The sequence below is a fragment of the Haliaeetus leucocephalus genome, unplaced genomic scaffold (genome assembly GCF_000737465.1).
Source record: "Haliaeetus leucocephalus isolate CR32 unplaced genomic scaffold, Haliaeetus_leucocephalus-4.0 Scaffold1, whole genome shotgun sequence".
NCBI classification, from domain to species: Eukaryota; Metazoa; Chordata; class Aves; order Accipitriformes; family Accipitridae; genus Haliaeetus; species Haliaeetus leucocephalus.
This window is the reverse complement of record NW_010972437.1, coordinates 13,940,284-13,963,158: the sequence shown is the minus strand read 5'-3', so window position 1 is coordinate 13,963,158 and position 22,875 is coordinate 13,940,284. Positions and strand designations below refer to the sequence as shown.

The following is a 22,875-nucleotide window of genomic DNA, read 5'->3' as shown; positions in this document are numbered from 1 at the left end:
TTTAAGGTTTTAGTTTGGGTACCTACTGGCTTGAATTAAATACATAAAACAGGAAGATGTATCTACACTGTTTCTTCCTGCCTCCTTCTCCCCTTTTTTAAGTCAGCAATTTCCACAACTTTGAGAAATGCCAAGATATATCATGCTTGGGTTGGGGGGACAAAGTAGGTTTTGGTGGGGTTTTTTGAGATAATTTTGTTCAGCTAGTCTGTTTCTGTACTTTCAGAAAATACAATTGTTTAAAAAAAAAGCAATGCAGGTTGCAACAAATTTATTCTGTCCTGTTATGCAAGGACAAGGAGAAATACAGATGGATTTAGGGAAAATCAGGGTGCTCTGATATGTGCAGCACAAGCACAAGGATTAAAAAATTAGATTCTGGTGGCTTTACTAAAAATATATCTTATTGAAGTCTTAAAATTCCCTCTCCTCCCAAAAAGGAAGGGGGTGTACTGGTTACAGAAATCCAATGTCATTCAACCCAATTTTCCATGCACTGTAGAAAAACCTTGGCAGGACAAGAGGAATTTCCAGCCTGTGGGATTATATGAAATCTCTTCTGCCTCTGATTGCAGACAAGAGAGATGCTCAGAACATACTTTTTTCCCCTTTGTCTGAAACAAGAAGGAAGAATAGCTTTCTGCTAAATGTAAGGCATTTTTCTGGGTACATGGAATTCTTCTAATACAGTCACATGAATGTAGAAAGCAGCAGCAAAAAGAATTCCTAGTGCTAGTAACTCAGTGCTGCTCTTTCAGGAGTACTCTGGACTGTTGTCTCCAGATTCACTGTGGCTGAATTGCAGATGCTTATAGATAAGTCTATAACCTTCACACCTTGGAATAAGTTTAAAATGTTGTTAGTAATTTAGATAATTTTCAATAAGGTTTTAGTAGTACTAAACCAACTAAAACATACTCTAATGCAATATCAGTAAACAAATGAAATCTACAATCAATGCGGAACATACTCTGTTAAGCAAATGAATACTATAATGTATAAAGTTAATTAGAACATATCTAATTATAATAGGTTATTTGTAGTACTTAAAATTACTTTTTACAGTGTAAAATAATGCAAATGTAACACTATCAAGAAAAATATACTATGCTTGCTGTTAAAATTGTATGTTTGGGTGGTTTTTTTAAAAAGCTTTTTGTTATTTCCCCAAGGAATTTCCACCAGTTTCAAAAACTTCATTGAATTAAATTTTTCTGTACTCAGTAAGTTCTAAATTGAAAATAAGATACAGTTGCTAAAAAGTTTATAATACTGCTCCTTTCTACTGCTTTTCTTTCAAGATTTGGAAAGAAGGTACCCGTTTCCTTCTTAGAAAATGATGTCTGTTTGTACTTACAGTGGGTTCTCGCAAACCTGTAAGAGGACTACCTAAAGAGAACACTCCCAGGGCTGATAACACACCGCTGGATTTCCAGGAGACTGTCTCTTTGAAAGAAAGAATGGCTATGTACAAGGCTGCTGTGTCCGAGAGAGACAGCAGCAACTCCTTTGCTCGTGTAAGATATCAATGGTTCCTTATCCTCTTAGCTCTGTGCTCTTATTTATTTATTTATTTACTTAAGCTGACTGATGGACCACTATGGGGATCAAAATCTGAAACCTAAATTACCAAATCAACTTAGCAAACATATTGATGCATCAGTCTCTGTCTCTACTGAGTGAGAATTTTAATGCTATATACCTTTGGTCATTTGGACAATTCCCTTTAATTGATTGGAAGGACTGTTCTTTTTATTCCACTGTTGCATGCACCGCATTTATTAGGACCACAGGCTTGAGACAGATTAGCAACACAGTTATTCTTTCAGCTCATAATGACAAAACCCAGCAGTTTCTGCATTACTAAAAATATTACCAAATAATAAAATCATATTCAAAAGCACATTAAGTTTAGACCTCTTGCTGTTCAAACTAAAGAATTTGAAATTGCTGCATTTTAAAAGAGCAGCTCTATGAGACAAGGTGTATGAAAAAGTATTGGTTTATAATGAAATTATTAAAAAATGGGCATTATATGAAAAAATATTCACAAAATATTTACTTACTCATGTCTCTACATGTCTATCAATAGGGATTAGGTATTTTACAGCAAAGTTTAATATTAATACCAAGTAGCGCATTTGGCTAACAGAATTTATCATCTATTAAAATAGAGCAAGACCACATCACCACACATTTAATTATCAGTCAGGAATACCTGAAAATCGGGTCTTCAGATCTCAGCCAGGAAAATCTGCCCCAGTTCTGCAGAAATACTAAGGAGTAAAAAGTGTATTTTTATCATATCTTCAAATCCTACCTAGAAGTTGTAATTCAACCCCCTTGTATCAGGAAATGGAGGCATTATGATGGCTTGCTACAATGTTAGAATGACAATGGTCTTTGTTTATGCTAAACTTTCAGCACATGAGAAGAACACCTTTTTCTTGCTGTAAACTAGGCCACAGTAATTTCTGTAAATCAGAGAGTGTATCTGGCAAAAGAAGGACTATAATTCAGCTCTCACCAACCAGCATCTTTGTCCGTATATGCAAGAAGAGCTGTAGGATTCCCAGTCTTAAGTGCACTTTGGTCTTGGGAGAAGTGATCTGCAGCAGCTGAAGGGACCTTCTAGGTGCTTGGATAGCCCAGAACCCACGTAGTGAAAACAGCCACCAGCCATACTCACCAGAGTCCAGGTGTTTTCCAGCCACCAAATTCCTGCCTGCTGACTTCCTTATTTCCTAATTGCCTGTGTGTATTTGGAGCAGATTCCCGCAGTTCACTCGGCTGAGAAGGTTCCAATTCCCTACTCCTGCAATTGGAAACTTTGCTGAAGTTATTGCTCTGCCTCATAAAGAACTGCGTGAAGCCTAACCCAACCTAATTGTGTTGAGTACTTCATTTACACTTTGGAACTCCTCACAATTTCTTGCTGAAATGGATGGTTGCCTGAAAAAGGAATTGTATATCCATTTCCTTTAAAAAGAATTAATACGTTTCCTTAAAGGACCCATAACAGCATCTACCCCCTCTAAATATCTCCAAATGGCTGGCACGGCGTGCCTGAAATGTTCATACACTAAAATGATTACTTTTCACATTCACACATCCATGTACATATAGAATCGTGACACCTTCATCACAGGGATAAAAAAAAAAAAAAATCTGTTTTTTATGATCTGCTTGCTTACTCATCAGGTGTAAGCACTAAATGTAAGTTTACCTAGTAACTTTCATTACAAGGCTATTTCTAATTATTAGGTGGTTTATTTTGTGCATACTGATTAAACAGCTCAATTGCTGAAAGCTTTGCTCTAGTACCATCTAAGAGGTAACACATAAGGAACAGAACTAGAACAGGGAGCCTGAAGGTGTAAGGGCACTCTTGTGACCTTTGGCACTGTTGTTAGTGAAGAAAGATCATCTCACAAAGGACTGCTTGAAGCTCTCTGTATGTTTTTTAACAATACCTATTGAAAAAATACAGAGAGGACCAGGTGGCAACTCTGAATGCAACAAAACTCAGACAAGTAGAAGAGGAAGAGCAGAGAAGGATTGTTCTGGAAGGCAATTGCTACTGACAATCAAGTAGATGGGACCTACTCCTTTTGGTGCTAAAGATTCAGGCCAAACATGCACATTTTTCAAATACACATTGGCCTTTAGGTCTCCAAATCACAATGTATGGCTCCTGTGCAGTGGTCCATGAACTTGCCAGAAACAGTATTTATAATTGTCCGAGTCATTCCTGCAAAGACAGAGTATTACGTGGCTGAAAATACATGGCTGATCCCTGAAACTACAGAGGAAACTACTGAGCCCTCAGACACTAGTTAAGGCAGAGATGAATATGCAGCTACACCAGCAGGATCTATTTCACAAAGGAGCATTTAGCAGCTAGTGTTAAATAAATTCTAGACTGCAAAATTCCCAAAGAACTTCATAATTTGCAGGTCCTAATTTTTGGTTGACAAGCAAAAGTCCTAAAATGGGCCAATGAGATTAAACAGTTAATTTTAACAGTATGTATATGTTTTGTATTTTGGTGACAACACCTGAAAAATAACTGTCTTATTACTGTATCTATTCTGTACACTAATATTAATTCATGTGTACTGTCAAAATAAGTAGGATTTACAGATGATGTCAGTGGAAGTTGCCTATAAGAGGCTACAGACATAACCAAGTGTTTCCAGATTTTCCATTTGAAATTTATAACCATTATAGCATACTGTTATTAACTACTTTTAAAAAAATCAACTTGTGGGAGTACGTTCTTAGTGCAAATGGAAAACAACTGGCCTTATTTTATCACTCTAGACTTCAGAGAAAACCAAGTTCTGTACTGTGCCTGGTGGCCTGGCAGCAGTGAGGAAACAATTTGAGAAAGTGCGGATGACCTCTTCACAAAAGACCTTTGCTCAGTACCAGCACAAATCTATACAGGTAACTAACATTTTTAATACTAACAAATGAGGTATGCCCCACTAGATAGCTTGAGGAAAAAATATGACTGTTTGCTGTACTGAAGACTTTTCATTATGACTAAGACAACATTTCCCTCATGTTCATACTTCTAGAATTTTGAGATATAATACAGGAATCATATACCTTTTTATGCAGATGAACACTCAATATAGGCAATAGTAGACTTATAGCAAATAGGTGAGTAAAGCAGATTACTACTACAGATTACTAGCAGTATTTTATACAGAACCTTGTCTACAAGACTGTAATTCATTATCAGGTATCATGGTGATATTTTGCATTTATTGCACTTGACATGATGTTAAGCCGTTCTCTTTCAAAAGTAGTTTCCTGCTTCCATTGAATTAAATCTAATAAACTCCCCTAAACAGATCAAAAATTGCACAGAAGAACCCAGATGCTACATAAAAGTAGAACAAAGCAGAAGCTAAGTGTTATTTTAGATAAAAGGTCTTTACATTTTATTACTTCATTAGCATATACCATGAAAAATTGTTGTAGGAGATAATGATTTTGGACTATGCGAAATCCTCTATAATAAAACACATTGCACAATCTGTCCTGTGCACTCTGAAAACCAGTAATGGCACAGTAAATTGCTTTACCATCCTGCACTTCTTGGAGAGATTTTTAAGCAATATTGCTCTCCAACTTTGTAGAACAGGACACATCAACATTCTGCCATAGGTTCATTTTCATGTTCATTTTCATGTTAAATAAGTGTCATCATATCTACCAGTCATCTCTCATTTCTTACACATCAATACCAATATCAACAATTTGCACAGACAACAAGCAAAACTCCAGTTTGTAGGGGAGAAGACACAGTTTGCTGCAGATGTATTTAAGCATTTCTAACTAAGCAGAAAAATCCCAGAGTTGGACGTAATCATAGCGGAGCATAATCCTTGGTAATAGGAAGTGTTATGCACGTACTTTTCTGATGATGTGGTCCAACTTAGCTGCCATTTATCTGGATGAAGAAATGCAGAACTGTGTACAGAAATTATGTGACTTTCTCTTACTCAGAACCAAATAATTTTATTTCTGTGATGTGAAGATGCATTTTCCCTGTCCTAACAGTGATGTCTGGTTCTCCACAAAGCCACCATGATGGTTCCATTTCTTCAACAAAGATGCGACCTCTAAGCATACTTGTCCATGTGTTTCCCCTCTGTGGCTAGTTGAGGAGGCTCTCTCAAATCATCAGCAGAAATAAGTCACGTTCACAAGAAATAGAATCACTCAGACTATATGGAACAATCTTTAAATTTAGGTTAAATAACTTACTGCAAGACCATAAAATCCCATTTCTATCTAACATAACTGCACTCTCATGGAAAATGGGATTATACGCTTAGGTAGTTGAAATATTATTCAAGGTCACTGAATCAATCCTGGGGCAAACCAGAGAAATCATGTAGTTTGAAGACAGATATCCAGATCTGGATAAATGCAAACTATTAATCCAAGCTAAAATAAAGAAGCAATTTGGTTTTTAAACAGTAATCTAAATAGCTGAACACTTTACTACATATTCAATTTTTGCATAAGGAGTGCATGGCTTTTCATTCAAAATACTGACATCAAATATGCAAATAATAACTATTTATCTTTCTGTTTTTCTCAGGCAGCAGCCATCACTCATAGCTTTCTTCATAGTAAGGGAGAGTGGTTCCTTGTGAAAGGTGCCATATTACCCATAGGGTGCACTAAACTCTTGTCCAGAATGGTGAGCAGCAATGAAAACTGATCACAGAATTGCCACGTGCTCACAAACTCAAACAGAGTTTGTTTAGAGACCTGGTCTTTAATTTGACCACTGGCATCATGAGCACCTTCTATCGTCAGCCACCAAACTGAGAAGAGGTCATGAGCTTCGGTGTTATCATTCTGCAAATGCCGGCCTGGAGTGGTTTGCTACACCAGCTCAGCTAGCTAGCTGCTCAGACAAAGTCTCACTACCCAGTGTCAGAAACAAGCCATTTCTGGCGAGTGAGCTGAACCTCCTGCATAGGAAGGATGAGTGGAATATAGTGAAAGTATCCGATATTCACTCAACCATATAGTATTGTGTGTCAGGAATCACACAGGTATAGCTCCACCTCCTTCATTGAGGGTCATTCCAGACAAATTTTCTATGATTGCTAGTGTCGCAATTACCAATTTTCTAGCGATCACAGAGAATAAGATTGAATAATGGGACAATGTTAGTGAATGATGAAAAACTTATCTTTTTATGAAAACCTTCCATATACTGCCCAAAACACCCTAAGTATATACATACAACTAAGCAAGGCTGACAAATAATAGAGATGAAGTGCAGATAAGTGAAGTTCTTAGAAGAAATTTCTGGAAGACTCTCACAGTGCTGATGCACAGATGATACCATGATAAGAACATAAATAGGTAAAAAAGCATAGCTTGGAAGAAGAAATTAAGATCCACACCAAGTACATCATCAGTCATTCTATTGTTACTAATTTCGTAACTGAAACTTCAGGTTCACAATCTACTTCCACTGCTGCCTAGAGGGAACTGCAATTTTCTACGTACTGATCATTTAGAACAGTAAGTTCTAAACCTGCCAATACATAATGATATTATATTAGCCAACTTCCTGCAGAGCTTATATGATGACCATAATGTACCATTCAACTAAAAGCAATATTCTTCAAGTGTGAGCGAGTAAAAGGTTTTCTTGTGCTTGGACAAGCTTTTGGCCCATTTGATCCCCTTGAACAATATATACATATATAGAATGGTATACATAATGTACGTATGCATATAACATAGCATATATATTCTGAGCCTCAAAGCAATTTTATTTTTGAAAGGGAAAGTATGTTTTGTCTGTTGTCAGAACAGAAGGAAACTGCAAAAATGTCAACACAAAAAAGCAAAACTTGGTCTAAAATACACAGAACCAGTTACTGAAAATTCAAATCTTGGCACATTTTGCAACAAGAATTTTATCTAAATTATTGCAGCGCAGAGGCACTAAAATTGATGTATGGGCCACTAACATATAAAATGCATGTAGCAATTACAGTTCTTCAGTAACAGAATCTGAATACCTACATAAAAATGCACTCCTCTAACAAAACATATACAGACTTACTCTCAGATCTACATCTTTATTTTTTAAATAGTATTGTTTTAGATTAAAATGACTTATTATCCAGAGACACAACAGGACACTATACCCTCTGTATTAACTACCATACAGATATGCATGGGAAGGCCAGCAGACTCCATAAAGGGTGACTTGAAACAAATGGAAGAGAATGGAAGGTGATGAAAATCTGAAATAAAATGACAGTAAGAAACCGTTTGTGAGATAGCAGCATGCCAACAATCATCCAGCTGACAGTGTTTTCTGAAGTTCACTCATGATAGAATAGAATAGAATAGAATAGAATAGAATAAACAAAAAGTAATTGAAGGGTGATTCTTGGGCCATGGGAAAAGCAACCATAATAGTTGTCTTTGCACTCCTGCCGCCAAAAATGACTTTGAGTTCTCTGTCTGTCCTCCTGCCCTGCACAGCTGGAGGGGAGCTGTTTCTTCCTGACACCACAATGTGGGAACTGGTTGATCAAATAACCTTGCTTGATTTAATAACGTACAGTACGGCAGGAATTGTGTATTCCACAGAAACAAATAAAGGCATCAAGTTCCCACAAGTATAACTCTTCACTAGTAGTAAATCTAGATCATGATCTTCAGCTGCAGTCCCGCATTAGAGGCATGACTTACCTTGCTTAATAAGATAAGAGCAACTTTATCCCATGCAGACCATCAAATAATTCTGCAGAATATTCTCCAAAACCTATCGGGTCTACAAAACATGCCACAAACTCTAATGGGGTAGACTAAATTAAACCTACCTACAGGATATCCTATTCTATATGCAACAGTTGGTTATTACAGAGTTATTACAGAAACCACAGGTCTTCCTGCTGTCCATTTGTTTGGAATAATAAACAAGCATCATTTTACCCTCTGTCACTGGAATTTCCATTAGGCATCTTGACAGACACACAAAATAATGAGAACCTCCAAGTCTCTCTTCCTCCCTGCACGCCCAGAGCAAGGCCATGTAATTATATTGTCAAAATCTGGCCCATAACATTTAAGCTGCATTTTAGACAGCCATAGCTGTCGCATTAAACAATTATAATCTTTTGCAATATGGCAACTACTTCATAAGCAGTACCAAAGTTACAGCAATAAAGCAGTAGTGACATTCAGATTAGATTTGCTTCATGACTACATTAAGCCTAATTATATTCCTTTTTAATGCCCCACACCATTCAAAGGACACATAATGACTATCATGAACATATTTTGTGTCTCATGAATGAGCTTTTCCAGTAATGAGAGCTTGACTTACATATCTAAAACATGCACATTAGAACAGAAAAGCATATCTTAAATGAAAAAAGCATATATATGCATAAATATATTGAAAAGCATATCCTTATAAAATGAAAAGGCATATTATACATATACCTACACAGTCATTAAACAGAGAATAGATGGAAAAAATTTGCACTTCATTTTGTTTGAACTGCCTCTTTTCAACTTGGTATGGGGTTAGCTCTACGTCACCTCATGTCCGGCTCCCTCACAGCTGTTACATGTACAGAACGTGCAACAGTAAACCATGCTCTGACTTGCTCTCCTCAAGCCTCACCTCACTTTGACAGTTCAAACTTTGCAGTAGATAGGATTAATTTTGATACTGGCAACACACTAAATTGTTACTGGGCCAGTAACCAGAAAATTTATTCTACCTTTTGTTCTTACGATTTTAATTCATCTTATAGTTGAAACAGATGATATGGCAGCACAGAGGTGGAAGAGAATTCCTAAAGCCCACCAAGGGGATGCTTATTGTTTCTCTGCCATAGAACCTGAGCCCTTGCTGCCTGCTATATGGTAGAAATTATGGGCCAGGCAGTCGATGCTCCCCATTCAGCAGAAATGTTAGTGGAGATGCAAGCAATGTACGCATCCTTAGTTTGAAGGTGGAATAAATCCCATAAATATATGCTTTGTCATGGGATGACTAAGGGAGAGAGCTAATTTCTTGCCCCATAACTAGCTGGATTTCAAGGAGGTGCCAGGATTTGAGATGCAGGAAGCTTACAGCTCTCTGTTGCACTATATGTATAGTAGCAATCTCAGAAACACAGTGCTGCCTCCATTTACATTACATTGAACACTTGGGAAGCTCTTGCTGGAGGGACCAGAAGATCCTTCCATTTTAAAGCTTATTATCAGTAGAAACTAATAGGCAAGCTTCCTTCTCACAAAGGAAGACGAAAATTTAATTTGACATGAGTGAAATTATTTGTTAGATGTCTCTGTGAGCATACTAGTGTGCAAGACAGAGGAAGCACAGTACTTCTATCATAATAATATCAAACCTTAGGATTTATTTCTTCTAATCACTAAATCTCAAAGTACTCCATGGACAGAGGTAATGTGAGGTAACATGGGTTCTGTGACAGGCTTTAAATAAGAGAACAAATCACCACCAGAATCTGGAGTCAAACTAAACATAGATAACCTCAGAAATTAGTTTACACAAGTATCTTGTACAGTGCTTTAAACTCTCAACAACGTGCTCTGTTTATTACACTGCAGTTGTCAGACTTGGAGACACAATGCTAGCCTGTATATTTTATAGGATCTTCTGATTAGCCCATAGGTCATATTTTTCACAACTGCAATTCAGCATGATTTTTGCATTGGAAAAGCTGTATAAAGCATATGCAGGAAGTCAGCATCTCTTATGTAGACATATTATTATACTTCCTTTCACAAAGTTGCATTAGCCTCATGCCCACTGATAGGTAACAAGTTGATGGCATAGCACGTAAAGCCAGAACCAGTCTTCCTAGTCACCTTCGTCCCCTTCCAGTCTAATTATACATTGTACCTATTCATGCAGCTTTCCATATCTGCTGGTCAAAGTCTGGCTGCAGTAACAGAAATGACTTGACATCTTCTGTGTTATAAAAAACCCTGTTCCAATTTTTATGGCAACAAATATCAATCATAATAATAACAGTACTCTGCTGTAAAATGACTGTTCTAGTTACACCACTTACATTAGAATTTATTTGTGAAAGCCCTTCAGAGGGAAAAAAAAAAAAGAAAAATCCAATTTACTATTAGCTGTCAATGTGCAATTATTTTTATTTGCCTTTAGGAAACATCAAGTGGCAGTCAGCACGCGGTATCAAGCAGCATCAGGGAAGCTGAGTGCAATAAAATGACCTCCAAAGAAAGTCAGACAGAAACCTCTCAAACACAAGAGGTAACTGTATCAACTAATAATCATGTCATTGGACAATTATACTGATGCTGATACATATCTATCTGCTTTGCTTCTTCCTCCTTTACCACTTGGTACACCAAGATTTGGATGTTCTGCTGATAGCCTCCCTCATTAGGCAGTGCATAACAATTTTTTTAAAGGTGTTTTATTAAATGTTTTTAATTTATTATTGTTTTAACATGGTAATTAAGTTTCCATTCATATTTTTCTTTGATGTAACATTTTAAATACACTTGCAGAAGTATGGGAAATTCTTAACATATTGCACTAAATCCTGTAGTAAAGTGAAGGTTTTGTGCACAGGTTTCTCATCACGAGCAAGTTACTCATGAGATAAAAATGCCTTCTACGTTCACTCAGCACACTGATGAAACAGGTAAGAAGTAGCATGAGAATAAAGGCTCACAAAGGAGCAATGGCAGATGTCTTTACTCGCACAAATGTACCACTCTTAGCATATGAACATGAAAATGCACATCACTCCGAATTCTCAGCAAAGCACGTTCATTGAATTCAATGGGACTTAAAAAACAAGTTTAGAATTCAGTATGGAGAGATGGCTTTTGCAAAAGGAGGTGGTTTAAAATATGCACTCAGTTGCTTGAAAGAACTGGGGACCTGAAGAATTGTCTGAAAACATAGGCAAACACTAGCCCATCTATATACAAAATTGTAGATGAGAAAGGTTTAATTTATAGCTGAACTGAATAGCCTTGCAGAATATGACCACAGTGCTAAAACACTGATGCTGCTGCAGTTTAGTACTGGTAGTAGAATTCACGCATTATATTCTCCCACAGACCCCAGTCAACCTTTAGCCCTGCCACACCACTCAGGTACGGCAAAACAGTAGGTGATAATGTGTCCCTCAACAACTATTCTGTCATTCTCTCCATGGATTTCTGTTCACGATCAAGTGAGTCTCTAAACTTCTGCAAGGCTAACTACAATTTTTCTAATGTAATAATATTTTATAATTCACTGATAAAGCAAATTTCATAAAATGCTGGGTGGAAGAAAAATTATCTTTGTTATTCTTCTTCCCATTGCAGTAATCAATGCAGCTCAGAACGAAGAGCTCCCAAAGACTGTAACACAGATTTTAAAACAGCAGATTGAAAGGACAGCTCAGGAAAAGGCTGTTCACACTGACAGAGAGACTGCAATACCTGCAAAAGAAGTAAAGGTCTGTGTTTTTAATATGAAGGATCTTTCTTTATGCAAATTAGAAGTGATGAAGTTAAGACATTGGTCCATTATGCAGTCTGAATTTCTATTTTGACTAACTGTGATTAAAAATGTAACCTACGAAAGTGGTGGGAATATATGGACTTTAGGAATTAAGTGCACATAACATAATATGAAGTACGTTAGAAGGCTCAACAAGTACTTACAGTAAGTGACAAACACAATTAAAAGTAGACCTTTATAAAAATTTTTGCAGACCTGTCCTCTTCTGCTGAATAGTCTCCTTTTTCCGTTTTGAATCTGTAAATATGTATAATTTCTGTCACCACAGATTCTCAGAAGCATAGAAAATGTCACTTTCAGAAGAAATGAAAATGAGCATAAGCTACTGCATAACTTCACATTATGCTTATAATGCAAAGTCTGCATTTGTTGCAGCAAAACCTCCAAGACTGCTCAATCATCATTTTGCATTTTGTATGAATTCTGCATTTCTTTTCACATATATTCTATGGTGCAAATAGCACAGCTCTTAGTTCAAAAGATTGGTTTTATGCCTTTTGAGCAATAGCTGATGGATTGTGTCTTTCCAGATCTTATTATAATCCTATTGCTTGGATCCTTGCAGAAATAGCTTTTGTGAAGAATAGAAAAATTGTTTTATGTTACCCTACTTTAAAAAAAGACAAAACAAACCCTTTTTTTCCCTGAAGATGGAAAATACATACCAGGAAATTACATTGCCTTCAACAGTTAGTTCATCTTCTACTGCTACTACTTCAGAAAGCAGACTACAGGAAACTTCTACACCAAGGGAAAAACAGGAAGGAACTGCTACATCTGCAATGATTTGCTCCAGATCCCATGAATATGGAAGCACAGAAAAGTTTTCCTTGACAGCAACTTCCCAGTCCACTGAATTGTCCAGCTCTCCAACACAGCCCACTGTCTCCCCAGATCTGTACTCAAAGCAAAGCAATTTATGTGAACCAAGATGTTTATGCACACGTTTCCACTCACAATTAAGAAAATGCTTAGAGAAACATTATCTGAATGAAACTTCTAATATTTTATCTGGTGAATCTGAAACATGGAGCATGATGTCAGATGTGCAGCAGGCTAGATATGGCTTTGCCTTCATTATTCAGATGCTCACAAGACCAGAAAAACAATGCTTAGAGTGGCATGAAATCTGGAGAGGAGAGGTCCTCTCTACAAGATGGGTCTTTGAGAACCAGCCTTTCATTCCAATTAAAGATGACCCTCCAGACCCAGACAAAGCTAGAAGCATTGCAGACCAGGAAACCACTGCAGCTGGAAATGTTAAATACATAGCCTGGATGTTTCAGACCCAGCCTCTTGATGCACTGCGTGCACGTGCTCCGATCTCCGCAGGAACTATGGACAAGGCTCTTGCATTAGTTAGAGGAGCTATTTGTGCAGTCACGTGGATGTTTGACATGCAGCCACTAGACTCTATGAATAAAAATTATCACAATGAGGAACAAATATCAGATGAAACTCACATCCGAGAAGGTTCTAGTGGTGCTGTAAAGACTCTGAGGCACATGCTGGAAGCACAGAACCTGGATAAACTTGGGCAGCTCAACTCAGTGGATGTCCTTAACTTGTTGCAGCTGAGGTCTGAGCTGAAAGAGCTTAAAGGAAGCGTGAAGAGAAGCATAAATTTTGAACCTCAGCCATTGTCTCTTACCAGAGACAACTTTGGTCAAAGACTGGAGAATGAAGCTGTCCATAGAGAACATGCTGAAAAGAGGCATGGCAGAATAGCAGCTGCATTTGAAACCTGTGACCAGCAACGACCTGGTGGAAATTAAAGTGGTACATGGAATCTCAATGGAGGAAAACACAAGCAGTGCTGTGCACAAGGCAAAACAGTTGAAACACAGCCTTGGCACACAGAAGAGTCAGGGGAACTAAGTCCAGCTGAAACATCGTCACAAAACTCAAACCAGCAAGATCAAGGTCCTGCACAAGATGCAGCAGCCCCTGTAACACCACAGCAAAGCACACTTTCCGATTCCAAATTTGATGGCAATGATACGCAAGTAGTACAAAAATACTACGTAGCAATTTAAATAGATGTCCATGAAGACCAGAAGGCCGAGAAGCTGAAGACACAGGAACAGTTGTGAAAGCCTCTAGCTACTATCTCTTCCACCATTATGAGCATTAACGCTACAAGAGCTATCCTGAAGAATTATATAGAGCAAAATAAAAAGATACTAAAAATAGATATTAAAATTAAAATAGCATTACTGCTGTATTTGAGAAATATTAACATGCTAGAAAATGTGCACAGAATACACCTGACTTCTCATGCTTAAAATGAATGCAACATCCTCTTAACTGAGGTAAAATGTTGCCTGTATAAAATAGCTCTAGAGATAAGATAATGGTCATGTTTTGTGCTCATCTGTTTTTAGTTTATTAAAGCACAAGATGTGACTTAAGACAAAGTGAACTACATTTTGAAGGGTTTCCTGTTTGAGTAAAATTACTAAGACAGTTTACAAATTAACATGCAATTTTAAATTTTTTTCTGCTATTTCCTGCTGGGTGATTTTAACAGTTGATACAGCCCTAGTCTGAATTAAGGCAGCAAACCCATTTACCTGATGTCAGCGTCCAGGTTTCACATCACTAAGGAGTAGAGCCACTCAGTGTCCCTCAAAAAGCTAAGCCTGTTATTTGTTTCATATTGAAGTAAACTTTTTAAATATATGAAGTATGTGAATATATATGAATATTTATATATGAATATGAAGTAAACATTGAAAATAAAACATGCCTTCTTTCTCATGGTGTATGTGTTACTTAAAAAAATATATTAAATTAGTATTTAGATTGCAAAGTTATGCATTTGAAACTTAGAAAATATTACATATGCTATTGCATGATGGACATCAATGTTCTCCTTTTGTGCATCTATTTTGGGCACTGAATATGGATGGGATCCTGTAGGAAAACCAGATGTTACCATAGCTTTAGCCATTTGAAATACGTGAACAGAATGCTGATGCTTGAATGGCAATGAAAATGGCAGAACAAAGCTGAACGCTCCTGTACCTGCATAACTCCTAAACAGAAAGCTCTGCTTTTGGTTTCCCAACTCTGTGCACTGAGAAGGGTGCTACCTCTGTTCATGCTAGAAGCAAAATTAAACATGAGTGTCTTGTGAGCCTGTAAAATGAGGCACAGTCTGGTGGTAGTCCAACAAAATACTTAATGTGGTGGGTTGGCTGCCATCTAAGTCCACACCCAGTCGCTCGCTTGCTCACTCACTCCCCCACAGTGGGATGGGAGGAAGAATCAGAAGAGCAAAAAGCAAGAAAACCTGTGGGCGGAGGTAGAGACAGTTTAACAGGTGAAGCAAAGCTGGGGCACAAGCAAAGCAAAGTAAAGAATTGATTCACTACTGCCCATCAGCAGGCAGATGTTTAACCACTCCCTGGAAAGCAAGGCCTCAACATGCACAACTGTTACTTAGGAAGACAGATGCCATAGCTCTGAACGTCCCCTCTTCCTCCTCCTTTCCCTCAGCTTTTACTGATGAGTGTGATGTCACATGGTATGTAATATCCCTCTGGTCAGCTGGGATCAGCTGTCTTGGTTGTGTCCTCTCTCGACTTCTTGCACATCCCCAGCCTACTCGCTTGGGGCGGGATGCGGGGTCACAGTGGGAGGGAGAAAAGGCCTTGACACTGTGCTGCTCAGCAATAGCTAAAACATTGGTGTGTTATCAACACTTTAGCCACAAATCCAAAACGTAGCACCATATGAGCTGCTGTGAAGAAAAAACATCCTAGACGGTCTTGGTATACGTAAGCATGTTACCAGTACCAGTAGAATACTGAATTCTCTATATGGTCAAGCCTCTGGATTTCATTTTGGATCTCTTCTGTCTGGTAAATATTTATGATTTCAAACAGTAAGCCAGTCTTTCCCTCACTGATTTTGTAGGACCGTTCATGTGTGGTGGGTTGACCTGCCAGACCCCCAACCAGCCACTCTCTCATTCGCCCTCCTCAACAAGGCAGGGAGAGAAAATAGGACGAAAAAGCTCGTGGGACAAAATAAAGACAGGGAGATCACTTACCAATTACCTTCACAGGCAAAATAGACTTGACTTGGGTAAAATTAATTTAATTTATTAGCAATTAAAATAAATTTAGATGGCGAGAAACAAACACTAAAACACCTCCCCTCCTGCCCCCTTTTTCCCAGGCTCAACTTTACCCCTTCACTCCTGATTCTTCTACCTCCTCCCCCTGCCCCCAGCAGCACAGAGGGGATGGGGAATGGTAAACGGGGGGGCTGGGGTCAGTCCATACCAGTTCCTCTCTGCTGCTCCTTCCTCCTCGCACTTTTCCCCTGCTCCAGCGTGGGCCCTCCACAGGCTGTAGTTCCTTCTGGGAATACCCACCTGCTCCAGTGTGGTGTCCTCCACGGGCTGCAGTGTGGATATCTGCTCCAGCGTGGTCTTCTCCACAGGCTGCAGGGAAATACCTGCTCTGCTCATCTCCTCAACAGGCTGCAGGGGAATCTTTGCTGTGGTGCCTCCTCCCCTCCATCTTCTCTGACCTTGGTGTTCACGGGGTTGTTCTCACACTCTTTCCCCTCAGTCCTCACTGCACATGCACCATTTTGCCCCTTCCTGAACACCTTTTCCCGGAGGCACCACCAGCATGGCTGAGGGGCTCAGCTGTGCCCTGCGTGGGTCCGCTGGAGCCAGCTGGAACCGGCTGCGTCCAGCACAGGGCAGCCCCGGCCTCTCCTCACAGAGGCTGCCTCTGCAGCCCCCCAGCTGCCAGAACTTTGCCACTGACACCCAATACATCATTAATTTTCATGAAGATGAATACTGGCTCCACTATTCAGTCCTGGAAGTTACTTCGGGATAACTTCCCTTAAATTCCCTCTTTCTCTTTGTTTTTCTCCTCTCTTGACTGTTGCCTTCTGAGGCACACTATTGACTACCCCACTAAATGAAGTATAAGCATCCAGCGAGACAGTTTTCCAGGAGACGTCACCTTTTTTTCCCCTCCCAATTACCTTATCCCTTTCTGTATCACAAAGCTCATGCCTTTCCTCTCCTCCCTCTTTGCATTCAGAATACTTGCGTACCTAAGAATATTACGCTGATTCCTTATGTTTGGCTCACACCGCCAACCACAAGCAGTCCGTGCCTAGCGAGGCGGGAGGCATGGCCGCAACACTGCACTCCACACCTGCCCAGCCCCTCTCTTTGTCCGCCTGTCTGGGGACTAAGCTGAGGCTACATCTGATGCTTCCTATTCATGACCAACAATTCTTCGGGGGATTTTTTTGCTTGTTTGTTTTTACTGGTAGTTTATTCTTTGTGCAAGTTCTACATTATTTTGAAGATATTTAATTTTCAGCATTCTTCACAGCTGTCATTATGGGCACTAGAGATATGTGGCAACTAAAGCTGTAGTTATAAAATCTACATCACCTTCTGTCTTGATTTGTGAATTGCTATAAAGTCAATACCAGCAGGCAAATCAGAAACAGACAGAATGCTGAAAGGGGCCAAATTTTCGGCTGATGTCAAGGGGCATTCCTATTGTCAAAGGAGATATTATACAAGCAATTATTTGGTGCACCCTATTTGTCTTTGTCTGCTGGTACGGTTTTCATAGCAACTCAGAAATCAAGACAGAAGAGCAGCATGCATTTTTCCAAGCCCAACAGATTGTCCATTATTTCCTTCTGCCCCTTACTGGTACGAAATAAACCTTCTATCCATGCTTTGTACTTTGCAGGGAACTAGTTTACTTTATAATTAATTATACTTCATAAAAGAAAGGATTTGATATAGTTCACTAATATAATTGTAGCTAACTCAGTCTTAAAAATTAACTGAAGAAAGTATCAGGTCTGAAAATGAAAATTGTAAAAATCACAAATAATTACGTCCATAGCATATCTGGACCATATGAGTGTACAGTCTGCAGGTTACCACAAAAGTGGAACTCCCTGATGTGCTTCTGGCATGATTAAGCAAAACTTCCTCATCAGAATTTCAAACATCTGCCCTTGTTTACTGATCTCTAAATCACATCGTAGACTCAAAGATTATACATACATTATACTCAATTCCACTTATACCAGTAAACCTTTTACTATCCTATCTCATTTCACAAAATAAATAGTTATTACAAATAAATGGGAAATATTGTACCTGGTGCAGTGAAGTGAGTAGTCCTTTCAAATATATGGATTTCTGAAAAGGGAAAGGTGAGTAGTTTTTCACTTTCAAAGCATTACTGTTAGTTGAACAAAAATGAAGCCCTAAAATTGACAGCTGAGATACCAGTTAATGAATAAAGAAAATTACAGTTTTAACAAAACATATGGACTGTTAAAAATAAATCATAATATGTGGCTTAAACTAACTTGTAACTTTTTAATATGTGGTTCTAGAAACTGCAGATTCAGGAAAATGAAACGTGCAGACTCTGTCAACAGAGGGTTTACCCAATGGAATGCCTGGTTGCCGACCAGCAGAATTTTCATAAATCGTGTTTCCGATGTCACCACTGCGGCAGTCAATTAAGGTAAGAAGTAACTGCATGTTCACTCATAGAACTCTGCAACTGAATATAAATACAGCTGGTGAAATTATTTTCAACTGGGCTATTCAGCCTGTAGGATGTTTGGTTGACAGGGAGGTAACCTGGCTCTCCCATTTCTTCTCCGCTACTGACATCTCTACCATGACATGGAACAAGTCCTTTAAATTCTCTAAAGAACTGCTTCATCACACTACCTTCCAAATTCTCCTGCATATTACTTCCTACTCACTGTTCCAGACCTTCAGTAGAGCTCATGAACCACAAGCAGTAGATACAGAAACTTTGGTGGAATTTAAGACATCTGAATGCAGATCAAATTTTCTCTCACTTTTCCTCATCCATAAAATGAATGATGATGGTTCTCTGCATTAGCAAACTACTCTTGCAACCTTTATATGAAATGAAGTATTTATTGCTCTATCAGACTGCAAAGGCTAACAGTTCTGATTTTAACACCTTTGAGGTTAGTTACACACATCTCCTTTACTTCATTTAGGAGCAGAATCCAAATATAAATGCAAATTTCTATAATTCGCAAAAAGGCCAAAGAAAACTGGCACTGTATTTTCTCCACCTATTTTGTAGAAAAACAGAGGATTGGGTCTTTACTATGATGAAGAAAAAGGTCCCAACAAGCCTGAAGTGCTGTAGAACATTCCTGTCTGAAGCCTATGCTGTCCAACAACTGAATAAGTTTATGTTCTTTCTTAAATTGCAAAGCATGACTCTTCTCCTTCATTTTTACTTTGAAATTGTATGGGAATTTGCAATTAAAGGTTTTAGATACTTTGGGGGGGGGAGGGGGTCAGAATTGGCCAATACATTGAATTTGCTCTCTTTTTGCTCTTCCTTTCTTTATATATACTGTCATGTAAGGGTACTTGACATATCAAGTCAAGTGTAAAATTCACAGTAGGTTTATGATATGTAAAAGTATAAAACAAATTTTCTTCCATTCGGCAGCTTGGGAAATTATGCATCTCTCCATGGAAAAATATATTGTAAACCCCATTTTAAACAACTTTTCAAATCAAAAGGAAATTATGATGAAGGTTTTGGACACAAGCAGCATAAAGAATTATGGAAATTGAAAGATCAATGTAGCTCAGTTGGTAATATTCATGCTGAAGAAACAAATCCCATTAATAGTTTACCTGTTGATCCTAAACCAATTACAGAAACTGATCAAGACTTGTACTCAGGTACTGAAGGTACTCATCCTGATATTTTGGATAATAATCTGAAAAAATCCACAGAAAGAGGTAAATTAAAGATGACATGGCCTCCTTCAACAGACAATACAACACCTAAGAAAACATTTTCTATTGAAGAAGTGGCTAAAGTAAATAAGCCAAAGTGGCCCCCAGAAGGTTTTGCTCAAGAAGGTTCTAGTTTACATACAAATAAATCTCTGGGCAATAAAAAGGATCCTCAGAAAAAAAATGCTGAGACAGAGCAAAATAAAAATAACACTGCAAATATACAACAAAATCAACACTCATCCTTTAGCTCTCTGTCTGAAAAAGAAGCTACAAATACCTGTAAAGCAAAGAAAAATGAAGAAGGAAATAAGGGAAAAGATGAGGAAGCTGGGAACGTGCAAGATAAGCTGAATAAAACAGGAGGATCACAGAAAAGGGAGGAAAGTGGAAAGGATACTAATGAAGGCGATAATGTAATTGCGCATAGTGCTGGGAAAGAGCAAGAGAAAAAAATTAATGAAACCGATGATTCAGAAGTTGTACAGGTTACTAACATTGATGATGTAACAGTACAAAAGAATCACAAAGAATTCTGCTTGAATAACAATAACAATAACAATAATGCCACTTTTTCACATCTAAACATTTGTAGGCAGGAAACAACTCTCTCAGCTACATCTAACCCAATGACAGCCTTAAGTCATGCAATTTGCACTGTATCGCAGCATGCCTTTGCAAAGCTGGAAAATCGGTCTGGAAATGAAGAAATATTTGAGATACAGTATCACTAGAATAGCTCTCATGATATTTGTGTAACTGTTTCACTGGATGAACAGAACTCAAAAGATGAAGATGCTGTTACCTCTAATAGTCTTGCTCAATTTAATAAAGATGCCACTTGTCAGAAGTCTTGTACTAATAGCACATTAGTTTTAAAGGAGTCAACTAATACAACGTTCCCTGTTGATACTGAGTTGGTATGCATTAGAGAAGAATCAAAATATGACAAAAAACTTAAATACTACTTTATCTGACACTCTGAAAACATCTTTGCTTAAAAAAAGACAACCTGGTTTTAAACTGTGGTCTAATAGACTCTGTAGATATAACTAAAAATTCCAGCAGCCCATATTCAAAAGAACATGGGAATTATGATACAGAACTGAATGGTATTAATGCCTGTCAAGGAAGTGAAATAATCAAAGTGTCAAAGAATGACATAAACACAAGCTTAGATTTAGTGAGCTCAAGATATAAAGCTGTTCCATCATTCCAAGGCAAGAAAGTCAAGTTCAAACAGCTCACTGTAGAAGAACAAATTAAAAGAAATAGATTCTATGATGAAAATGAATAAAACAGCTAAATGACCAGCTACATCTGTCACTCATTATAAAGTATGTCATAAATAGGTATTTCTTCAGTCCAGTTATTTTAGTCCTTCTTGAAGAATTTAATATCCAGAGATTAGATATGAAAATTTGTATTATATACTGTCATTTACTCAGACTTTATTTACTTAGTTTATATTTAAGGCAATGAAGATGCATGAAATAGAATTTTTTCAGTCTGTAATTAAAACAGCTTCTCTATGTTCCTGAACATTGCAAGAAATATTTTACTACATAACTGTCCTGCAGAAACATAATAATCTACTTTTACAGTTTAGCATTTGTAACAAATCCAGATGTGAAACACCTGGTGTACACAAAACAAGAAAAAATATTCCCATAGGTTTTTTCTTATGTATTATCATTATTATTATTATTATTATGGTAACTGAGCTGTTGCTCCATGACATATTATGTACATTTGTTGTGTGAGCTCATACTGGAAGATTTGGGTTTTGGTTGGGTTTTGGGGGAGTTGGGGTTTTTGGTTTTTTGGTTTTTGGGTTTTTTTGGGGGGGTGCAATATCATGCAATAGTTAGTCTGAAATTGACTCATTACTGAATAGTAACCACAACTGGTTGGTGAATAGTACTGTTTTGCTATATTCCTAGAGCTGCTACTATGGCATCATATTGTATGACAGAAAAAAAAAAAAAAAGTGTGTCAATTTTAACACAGGATAAAAACAAACATCCTAGGCAGAACGGGAACAAAGTTTGGGAACACTGGGCAATTAAGACTAGTGGTTGTTTCAGTAACTAATTCAAAGTTATTTTAACTGAAGCAGCTCTCCAGTTTCATATTTAAACCTGTACAAACTTATGCAGATTTAGCACTTTTTTTCTTAACATGTTTATGGATTAACATTTGCTCTCTTAACACTATACCAGTTTGCATGAAACAGCAACATACCGTTTAACTGTTGACAATGCATAATAAAAAAGCACTTTACAAAAAAGTATTTTGTGAAGTTTTTTTAATATGAATTTATACGTATGATTTTCCTTAAACAGTTTGTGAAATTCTTCATGCGATAATTACTTTAATCTAAAGTGTTTGTCAGAGTGAAAGGGAAGTATAATCGAAATACAGTTTTCAAAATAATTTCCGAAGTATCTGACAGAGACAGGTGTTTGGAGTAATTTACAGGAAAGACAGGTTGATGTTAAAACATTTCAGAAATTATCATGCATAGTCCTAGAACAAAATATCTGCTGCACTACAACTCATTGCCCAAAGCAATGGGATTGTGGGTAAGTGGGATATTCACATGTGACTCTTCTTCTACACCTACACAAAACCAACTATAAAGTATACACACATGAGAAAAGTTATACATAATATTTCTTCCACAAGAATACTTCAAGAGAGTGAAGCCTCCTCTTTATGCATCATGCTTCACTCCTCTGAAGTATTCTCATGAAATGCAGAAATATTGAAAAGACCCCTTAAAATGAATGTTCTTAGGAGAATAATTAGCCTTCACACAAGGCACTCAGATACCATTGTATTTGATAACTTTGTTAAAAAGCATTAGCCTATAGACAATTGTGAACATTTAAAAATTATTTTGACAAGATCTCTCTCTCTTATTCCTCCCCCTCTCCCCATTTGGCTGTAACTATGATAAATT

General features: G+C 37.7%; 1 protein-coding gene across 1 annotated transcript in view; it reads left to right on the top strand.

Moving 5' to 3' along the window:
- XIRP2 (xin actin-binding repeat containing 2) overlaps positions 1-20,644 on the top strand; it is a 44,446-nt gene extending 23,802 nt beyond the window's left edge. Inside the window, exons 3-10 of the mRNA XM_010569514.1 lie at positions 1,360-1,517; positions 4,324-4,449; positions 10,715-10,822; positions 11,147-11,219; positions 11,896-12,029; positions 18,500-18,633; positions 19,615-20,021; positions 20,178-20,644. Of these exons, the coding sequence (XP_010567816.1) occupies positions 1,360-1,517; positions 4,324-4,449; positions 10,715-10,822; positions 11,147-11,219; positions 11,896-12,029; positions 18,500-18,633; positions 19,615-20,021; positions 20,178-20,644 (1,607 nt within the window). The remainder of the gene's footprint in view (positions 1-1,359; positions 1,518-4,323; positions 4,450-10,714; positions 10,823-11,146; positions 11,220-11,895; positions 12,030-18,499; positions 18,634-19,614; positions 20,022-20,177) is intronic.
- The last annotated feature ends 2,231 nt before the right edge of the window (positions 20,645-22,875 follow it).